This window comes from Egretta garzetta, unplaced genomic scaffold (genome assembly GCF_000687185.1).
Source record: "Egretta garzetta isolate BGI_Z169 unplaced genomic scaffold, ASM68718v1 scaffold794, whole genome shotgun sequence".
NCBI classification, from domain to species: domain Eukaryota; kingdom Metazoa; phylum Chordata; class Aves; order Pelecaniformes; family Ardeidae; genus Egretta; species Egretta garzetta.
Genome location: NW_009259327.1, coordinates 4,766 through 14,829, shown reverse-complemented (window position 1 = coordinate 14,829; position 10,064 = coordinate 4,766). Strand labels below are relative to the sequence as shown.

The following is a 10,064-nucleotide window of genomic DNA, read 5'->3' as shown; positions in this document are numbered from 1 at the left end:
CAGTGGGGCCGCGTTTTGCTGTGAATTCATTGCCAAACTGCCAGCGATGTTGGCAGAAACTGGCCATGGCTCTGGCTGGCAGCAGGTCCTGGGGTTGGTGCTAAACTCTCTGATAGGACTTGCTGGAGCTCACAGGAGACTAAAACCCAAAGGAAGCCCCGCAGGTGTTTAAAAAAATCGGATAAAAGGGAATTGTGATTCCCTCCCAGCTTGTCTGGTGATGTGCACACCCGTGCCACGGCACGGTGTAACTTGTGCAAGCCGAGACACAGCCCCAGCATCAGCACTGTGGATTGAGAACACCCCCCGGCGTTTCTGGTGAAATCGTTCTGAAATCGTTCCCAGTGACACCGGGGAGCAGCAAACCTGAAATGCACTCTGCTTGGCTGTGCTGGAGGAACTGTTTTTCGGTAGGACCGGTGGGAAGATGGACGAGGGATGTCAGCACCGGATCGGGAAGCGGCTCGACACCTGCACCTTCCACTCAAGATCCCGGCTCACGCGCCAGATCCGATCTCCTCCCAAACGCCGAGCTGGAGACATCCAGCCACAGACTCCTGGCACGACCAGCGATGTGGCTGAGCTTTTGTGGGCTGCCCTCACCCAAAGCCCATGCAGAGGCTGAGATAACATCTCCCCATCGCTTCCAGACAGATGCTGGCCCTCTTTGCGAAACACCACAAGGGCAGCTGGGAAAGCCACGGCCAACACCAAGGGTAGCACGTGAGGATACAGCCGGCCGGGCGAGGATACAACCCCGCAACCCCAGCCAAAACCAGGGGCTTGGAAGTGCTGTGGGATGAAGCAGAGCAGCACGAAGGCAGACTCGCTCTGCCAGGAGAGGAAAGAGCAGCCAAACATAAAGCAAAATTAAAGTTTAGGGAACTTCAGGCACGAAATGTGTTCACCGGGTGTCTCCCAAGCATTTAGTTGAAGCCTGAATGGTGGGTGCTTCTGCCTGCCCCACCTGGAGCCAGGGATACCGTCCAGCCCTGGGGGGGTGCAAAAAGCCCCGTGGTTGTTTCCCCACCCTGGGACAGCCTGCCTGGCACAGCCATCATGGTGGGGTCTCACTGGGATGGTGGTGGCAGCCAGAAGCCCAACTGGTGTCCCTGGTTGGCAAGAGGGCTGCAGAAGCACCCCTCGCAGCAGTGGCTCTGGGGTGAATCACAGCTAGGTGAGGGTCAAGAAACAAAAGCAGCAGTTTAACACGCTGTGGGGACAGGGCATGGGTATTGAGATCCCCTGAGCAGCCCTGCAGGGCGTTGCAACCTCACTCATAACTGCCAAGGCTGCCCAGGATCGCTCTGCACCAGTTCATGCAGTAAATACCCGGGATGCAGCCTTCCCAGTGGCCCCTGCCGAGCACCCTTGAAAGCTGGGGAGTAAAGCCTAATTCATCCCCGCTGCTTCTCCCAAAACCGCACCTCTCAGCCCTGCTGACCTGCTCCGAACCCCAGCTGCGACCACCCCAAGACGCCTTTGTCGTCGGGAAACGCAGCATTTCTAAAGGCAGCCGGATCCCTGCAGGTGTTCTCGGCAGCGCAGCCAGCGGTGAGAGGGCTGGGACAAGGGGTAGCACGGCCGGAAAACCCACGTTGCACAACAAACATTGCGATGGCGGGAGAGGGGGTAAATGGGACGCTGCGGGCTGGCTGCGTCTCCTACAGCGCGTGGGTTTGCAGGGGAACCAGAGAGGAGGAAAGCTTGCAGCGACGGGCGAACAGCAGCGATTTAAACCGCAGGTCCCTGACCCGCACCGGAGTAAATCGGAGCAGCGACAGCACCTGCAGGACCCCCGGCTACGGCTCTCCCCCTGCCAAGGAGGTCGTGTCCCTCCAACGCAGCTGAGACGTGGCTAACCGAAGCGATGCTTGCACAGATTTCGGAGAGGGCTTTCCAGATGCTCAGCCCCTGCTGGCTTCCTCTCCTGCTCTACTTGCAGAGGAACCCTGGATGTTTAGAGCATGTGCTTCGAGCCCGCGGGGAGCAGAGATGCTTCCCAGAGAGCCTGCAAACACCGGCCGCCACTAAGTGACGTTTTCCCAGACGGCCACGACTCTTCCCTCCCTCTCGTGCTCCTGCTTCGCCTCTCAGCCAGTCTCCAGCATCAGCACGGGTGCCAGAGGCCGGCGTTTCACAACGCTGCCGTGCAGCGGTTCCCGGGCCGGGAAATAACACATTCCGTGTTTGGGACAGCGGGGACTTTTTTTTGCTTTTGAGTATCACCGCCTATTCGGGGAAGCGGAGGAGAGCTGGGAAAGGCTCCTCCCGCCTTGCTCACCCTCGTCCCGCAGTCCCACCCTAAACAACCGTAACCCTGCCGGCTACTGCTGCCCTCGCCTTGCCTGCTCCCCCGAGCATCTCTGCTCCTCTCCTGACCGATTTGGGAAATTCCCCTCTCTCTGCACAATCTCCTTCCAGTTTCTTCTCCTCTCCCTGGCTCTGAGATGATGGTTTTTTGTTTTTTTTTCTCCTCCCTTTTGGGGATTTTCAGCACTGAGATCATAAATCGAGCCACATGGTGAGGATGCAGAGCATCAGCTGCTCGTGACTACAACCAGATCCCAGCAAGCCTTTTCCTTGGAAAAAGGGAGAGAAGATCCATGGGGTGCTGAGCCAGGCAAGCTATAGACCTTGCTGCGGCGCCGGGGAGTGGAATTACCTGCAACCACCTTCACTAATGTCCGAGGATCTGGCTGCAGGGGGACAAACTGCCCCAGGATGGGGCTGGGGACCCTCCCAAGGAGATTCACTGATTCCCAGCTGACTGGCACCACGACAAGCACCAAAAAACCAAAAACTTCCCCAGCAGCAAATGAAGTGGCGGGGAGTGAATAAACAAAATGAGACTGCTGCAGTCCCGGCGAGCCCACGCGTCTCTCCGGCTGCTCGACTTGGTGCTGCGTAATTTATCTTCCTGCTTTGCAGCAACATCTTTAGAGCGTGCAGGACAGATGACCTGTCCCCCGTCCCTGCGTGCCTATGCTGGGAACACTGGAGAGCTGTTAAAGGCTGGGGGAGAAGGGGCAGAGACACTAAGAGAGGTGAATCACCCAAAGGTTATGGCTGGCTGTGGAGCCTGGGTCCATCTAACGCCCCGTGCTTTGGCCATCCCAGCCCCGAGGGACGAACGCCCCTTCCTGAGCTGCAGGCAGCTGGCAAAAGGCAATTTTACAGGGCGGAAGGGGTAACTTCAGCGTTTTGCCACCCAAACCGGTGCTGAAGCAGGCAGGATAGTCCAGCAACGAACCCTCCACCCCACTCTAAAGTACATCACCCTAGGAAAAAACCAGCAGCAAGTGGGCACGGCAGCCAAGGCATCCCTAGGCCGGATACCTACCCTCCTCGGAGCCATCCAAAGGGAAACCACTCCTGAGAGCGGCAAAAGGAGCGTTCCCAAATGCCACGGCTCAGGCTGTGAGGTGGATTTCTCCCCTGCTGATCGCCCACTCTGCAGCCCCGCAAGCTTGCCCTGTGCTTCACCCCGTGCAGATAAGACAGGAAGAAAACCACAACTATTTGCTAACGTTGGCTGCGGACAACTTGGGGTGAACCCAGGCATTGGGGCTATAAATCCTGCTCCAGACTTATTGCCATAACCTTGGCTGCCCTCCAGCTTCCACCTCCTCTCCTCCCTGGTCCCTCCTCAGGGGACAGTGGCCACCCTGACGCTGTCCCCAGCTCGCTGGGGACCACCAGTGGCTTGGGGCTTTTGCTCTGTATGAGTTTGAGCACACGCGAACCCTTCCCTTGCTGCCCCTCCTCAGCAAGCACTGGCTCCTCCAGCCCATTACTGCAGCGTCTGGTCCACGGGTTTGGCTACACCCAAACTTGGACCATGCGTCGGAGAAGGGACCCTCGACACGGCCGCGCTGCCACAGGTCTCAGCCCTGCGTGGTTTGGGCTGGAGGTGATGTCTAAAATCATCCAGGCCATCCAGCTCCAGGATGGAGAAGGGTCTGCCTGCACCAAACCCCACATTAACACAGGCTCAAGGTCTGCCCTCTTCCTCCTCCTCTTTATCCCCATCTAACTCCCTCATTTCTGCTTCGGACTCGGATCCCATCGGCAGCGGGGGTAAACCAGCCCAGCCTTGCCTGTGACAACCCCCATCGCCTTCGACGCCAGCCTGGGGAAGACACAACCCCCTGTCGAGAGCTTCAAGATCCCTGATTCGACCTAAAAATAACAGCAGGACACCTCGTTCCCCTTCATTTCACCAGCAGCAAAGTCCGCAGGAAGGCTATTTTTAATCTCCTTAGGTCAGGCTTTGTTAATCTAGTAACAGTTTGCTAACGCGGTGGCTTACAAGTTAACTCCTGCGGAGAGCATGCACATCCCTGGGACCTGGCCCCGGCCGGGGTGCAAACACCCCATGCATCGCTGCCGCTGAGTTTTCCGGCCTTTCCTGGGTAATGAACCAGCACAAGCCAATGCATTTCCCTCGTTAGCGACGGCTATGCCAAATGGACTGCACCGACCAGCTACCGTGGGCTCACACGTCCTCGTGCTCACCCAAAACGTGGGTACATATGGTGTTTTATAGGGTCTTTTTCTCCCTCTTTATGGGACACAGCTGCTTGTTTCAAAAAAGGAAGCTCCAGGGATCTTCTCTTCATCAGGGATCTGCTCAATCTTTGGGACAATTGGAAATTTAGGCCTTTTTTTCCCTGCGAACGCCTACAGGTTCTGATTTTCTGGAGGACCCAGGTGCCACCCCGGTGGCCCCCTGTGACGTGGGACGCTGTTTGCTCTCCGCTTGCCACGTAAGGAAACGAGCAGCGCTTCCATTTGCCAAATGTCCATCAATCATTGGACGTGATGTCCTGTTTGCAACGTCTCCCAGCAGAAGGCTGTTATTTTGGTTTGAACGTTACGTGAACACCAGCCTTCTCCTAAAAACTTAGGACGTGGGAAGCACGCGTACGCAAGGAGGAAGCGCGTCAAATGGATTTTATTTTTAAAGGCTGCTTAGCTATAAATATGATTGAAGAAAATAAATATTTGCACAACATTAGTGTGTTTGGACTGGGTTAAAAACTACTTTACATCCCCCTGCTATTTACTGAAGTCTCTGCTGTGCACGTGGGATGGACCCACCCTGCAAGAGTAAGGGCCCAAAAAAAAAACAAAGCCCAAGAGGTACGGCAGAGCAAAAGGCAAGGCAGTTCCATGCTATTGGAAATTACTGTCGCTGTGGGGAAGCTCGTTCAACTCCCCCTGTTTGGATGCAGCGAGGAGCGTGCGGCGACGCGTCGGAGAGGACGACGACTTTGCACAGGCAGGACGGGAGTAAGTTCAGTTGATGTAACCGGGGGTTAATCAGAAACAGCCCCGGATGCTCTCCCTAAGCTGATGCCCCCCAAAGACCTAGCAAAGGAGACTTGGCTCTGATAAAAGCAACTCCCCTGATCGCTAACCACCACAGGAACAGCCTCAATCATTAAACGAGCTCCTCTCAATCATTACCCACCACATCCCCTGCCCTTTGCATCCTCTTCAAATCCTTGTGGGGCTTTCAGGTTTGACGCCTGCACGGCTGCCTCCTGCACGGCATGTTAATTGAGAAGGAAAAGGACATCAGAGCACGAAGCCGGGCCGTTCCCCACGGGATGCGTGTCCGTATACTCACATTCTTTCATCATGCCGATGTCCACGCAGCGCTTCAGCCGACACGCCTGGCAGTGCCGCCGGTTGTCCTTGGTGATTTTGCAGTCACTGTTGAACGGGCACGTGAACATCGCTTTCCTCTTCATGCTTCTCCTGGAGAGGAACGGGGGAAAAAAAATGGCTTGGGTCAAATCAGCACCGTTTTGACTGTGCAAGGGGCTGCTCTAAACATCGGGAGGAGATGCAAGCACAAATCCAGCTCTCCGGACGGGAAACTGCTGGAGAGAGATTGCTAAGAGGATGCTGGAAGCATCTCTGACCTGGCTCTGTTCAGCTCAGCCGTTGGAGAGGCTGTACCTGGTTGGGGGCATCTATGGGTTTGATCTGAGAGGTTCAGACACTGCTGGGCAGCATAGAAAAGGGCAACTTCTCACAAGGACACAGCCTGAGGGGTTCAACCACAGGTTAAGCAGCTTTCTGGCTGGGAACAGGTATTTTGAAGGCCAAAAGAAGAGAAACCCCCACCAGCAGCAGAAGAAACCAGAGTGGAGGCCGGCACGTACCCAAGCAGCCCGTGTTATTAAACTTTTACCAGTCTTTAAAGCCTGGCTTTGCTGGAATAACTGGCTGGAGCGCATGTTTGTGTGCGCAGGAGAAAGAAATCTCACTGCAGGATACAAGAGAAACAACACTTAACATAATAACCCCCTCTTCCACCAAAACCGCACCGTGCCACATTAAGCCGCTGCTGCAATCGGGACCGTAAATCTTCCAAGTACAAAGGGTCAAAGCCAGAGCTCCCAGCGAAGGAAAGTCGCCTCTCTGCGGGGCCGTCCCGCGCGATGGCCGCTAATGACACGTTACAGGCCTAGCTGAGCTGGGCCATTAAGGGCGGCTTCTCCTCTGCGCTGGGAGATGCTGCTTCTGCTTTGGAGAAGGTTCCTCCAGGATCTGCCATCAGCAAGCGAAGCTTATCTCTGGATTCGCTTAGGGACAGGGTTTAGTGGTGGGATGGCAGTGTTAGGTTAACGGTTGGACTTGATGATCTTAAAGGTCTTTTCCAACCTCAACGATTCTATGATTCTATTTCTAAAGGTGCCGCTTGCTTTAAATGAAGATTTATTTTTTTTTAAAATGAATGATTTTGAATGGAGGTGAAGCAATCCCAAGATGCCTCCAGGCTGGAGTCAAATGCAGCAGAGAAGCAGAGCTGAGATGCAATTCAGGTAGGGCACCGAGAAACACGCCACCAAGTTAATGCTGTATTTCAGCACTGGCCTGAAGAGTCTCCCGCTAGGAAGAGTCACTCTTCCAGCAATAAAATCCCTCCCCGAAGCTGAGCTGATGGGGCACGACCCCTGCGCTCCACAGGCAAACAACGTGGACGCACCAAGCGGGCGACTGCAGGCTGGGAGGGCGACGGCAGAGGGGCCCCCCCAGCCCAGGAACGGCGCCAAGCCCGCGCTTATAGGGTATAAATATAAAATATGTTCTCGGGCCGCAGATCCGAGCGTGCAATTTCGAGGCTATTTTAGAAAGGGAGACGTAAACAAAGAGGCTTTACGCTCCCCCCTTCACCTCAGAGATGAATAAATGCATTTAGGAAAATTAATACAGGGAGGCAGAGCCCTCCGTAACCCGCCTTACGCCGTTCCACCTGGCAGCTGGGTCTCCGTTTATCGCTTTCCTCCGGGTTTTCCCCTTCCACCAAGGCCAGCAGGACCTTTGCTCTCCCAGGAACGGGGACAAACGTTGCTCAGCTCAGGGGCAAATCAGGGTTTGAAACTGAACATCCTCAAATCTCCCAGTTTGGGTGAGCAGGAGTGGTTTTGAGCATCTAGGGCAGATAGGTGGCTCGTCTTTTGCCCTGCAGCCCAGGGCAAGGCTGGGGAATGCACAAACAAGCAAGAGAAACATGAGGCCCTCGGGCAGGGAAAGATGTCCTGTGGGTGAGGGCAAGCCAACATTATGGGTTTGGTATGAAAATTGCAGTTTATTCGAATAACAGGGCGGCTGGGCACAACAGAGGGGGTTTTTCGAAGCAGCCGCTTCTCTGCCCCCAAGGGTCTACGGCTTTCGGCTACGAGGGGCCCCAAGTTACACCAGGGGAGCGGTTGTCCACCCCACAGCAGGAGCTCACGCCCTCCGGCTGCGGTGTATTTTTATGAAGCTCCCGAACTAGCCATTTCATTTCAAGGCTCATTTAAGATCCATGTCCCAGGCAGGCTGCCGAACGTTAAAAATAACGAGATCCCTCCCTGCGCAAAACCCAGCCGGCGGGTGAGAGTAAACACGGCTGCAGCCAGCAGCGAGGGAAGCCGGGGTTTGCAGAGCGGGGAGCGGCGGGGGAAATAGGGACAGCGTTCCCACGCGTGGTCTCCAACGTAACCCTTCGCCGCGTGCAAATGCAGCATCGCAAAGGAACGGGCTGCCGTACTCGGAGGGGTGACATCCAGCGCTCCCCGCTGCTCGCAGGACGCCCCTCTCATGGGCACAGGAGCAGCCCATCTGGATTTATCCTGCCCAACGGATCCTGGCCTCAATGGAGAGCACTCCAGCCACAGGGAGGACTGCGATTTGCCTAACTCCGGCTCCACAAGCCAGGGAACCCGAGCATTAACCACCCCTGGCTGCGGGCAGTTGAGCTCCATCCTTGATCTTTGCGCGTGCCCGATGGTCCTACCTAGCACAGCGAGGAGATGGCAAACGCCAGTGCCTGTATAAAATGGCTTTTAGGTTATCAGAAATGTCAAGTTACATAAAAACAGATGGTAAAGAGCAGCCCTGACAGCCCCCACCGGAGGGAGGGTGAAGCCCAGCCCAGCCCTGCATGGTACAGCAGGTATTAGTGCTGTGCTCGCTCCTTCCCCTTCACCAGACAGGACTGATAGAGAAAAAGTAACTCATTCGGAGGTTTTTTTTATTAGCAAAATGGGCTTTTGATACAGACAACTCACACGTCTGCAGAACCTGTGACACGCTCTTTCCCGAGCGCTACCCTACTCATAACCAAACCCCGCAGTGGCCTTCCTGGCACGTCCTTTCCGTCCCCCACCACAGGGCTAATACACGAGGAGTCATTTTGGGACCAAGGCTGCAGCAGAACCACCTCCCGCAGCCGTCACAAACCGGTCGGGGTAGGATAATCCCCTGCTTCTCCCCCATTACACCTACGCCTACGCAGCCCTCCAGGGAAGCCCCTTGGTACACCAACAGCCAAGTCAACGCCAGGAGCAGAGCTGTGGCAATCTGGCACCCGTTGCGCGCCCATTTGCATTTTCTCCCCCAAATCTTGCCAGCTCCATCCCCTGCTTCTGATCCCAGGATCCCTCCAGACAACTGCACCTTGCCCTGAAATATCTTCAGAGACCTCTGGGGAAGGAGGAAGAGGGGGATGGATTTATTTTTCAAAGTTTCATGTGGAACACGGCAAAGAATTGGGGAGGATTACGGGAGTGGGAGATGCGCTGATGCAGACAGGATGGGTGGGGACTTTATGGGTTTCGAAATACCCAGAGCCTTTCCAAGCAGCTCTGCTATTAACGCCCAGTGTTGTTGCACCGGGGAGGGGGGGAAAAAACTAAGGCTGCAGAAGAAACCGGAGAAACCATGGATGCTTCGGCCAAGTCACAGCAGAATAAATCACGCCGGCTTAGCTGCTTTGTTAAGAGCTGAGCAAACAGCGGAGCCCAATAAAAGGCTGCCGTTGTCATCGGCAGCGTTAGTAAACAGTGGACTTTGAAGCAAGGAGCCAAAGGTTTCCTCACGTCTGTTTGTGCTGCGGGTTACACACACGTCTGAGCACCCAGAGGTGCCAGAAAATTCCCAATGCCTTTTATGGAATCATGAAACCAGGACCTCCAGGGGGACTTCGCACAGGTACATCCCCAAGGCAGGCGAGATCCACCAGCGCTAGGGTCCTCAGCAGTTCTGCAGCCACGCCAGCGAGCCAAGGCTCAGGCTGCATTTTGCCGCATCCTCCGCTGCGGTGCACAAGGCTCTGGGGACAGAGGAACCTGGTCCAGCCTGTAGAGGACACCAAGTCGCGTCTGCAACCTGAGCGCACTCAAAAAAAAGCTGTGAAACCCTCCCTGAGGTTTTGCTGCTGTGGTTCGATGTTCACAGCCCGCTTGCCCACTTTTAGCCCCTTCCAGCCAAGGCTGTGAGCCCGACCTCCCAGGTAAGTGCAGTCAGCCACCAGAAATTGATACCAGCGCAGTGATTTTTCTTTTTTTTTTTCCCCAAAGACCTGCTTGGGGAGCACAAGCTGGAAGTTGAAGAACAACAAGTGCACACAAGCACAGCCTGATATCAAAGAATCCCAGACTGGCAAGGGTTGGAAGGGACCTTGGGAGCTCACCCAGTCCAACCCCCCTGCTCAAGCAGGTTCTCCTAGAGCATGTTACACAGGACAGCGTCCAGGTGGGGGTTGAAGATCTCCAGAGAAGGAG

The 10,064-nt window shown here is 55.4% G+C and overlaps 1 protein-coding gene across 1 annotated transcript in view; it reads right to left on the bottom strand.

The window, feature by feature from the left end:
* VDR (vitamin D receptor) overlaps positions 1 to 10,064 on the bottom strand; it is a gene marked incomplete at its 5' end in the record, with an annotated part of 22,211 nt that overhangs the window by 8,914 nt on the left and 3,233 nt on the right. The window contains one exon of the mRNA XM_035892186.1: positions 5,636 to 5,766. Within this exon, the coding sequence (XP_035748079.1) occupies positions 5,636 to 5,766 (131 nt within the window). The remainder of the gene's footprint in view (positions 1 to 5,635; positions 5,767 to 10,064) is intronic.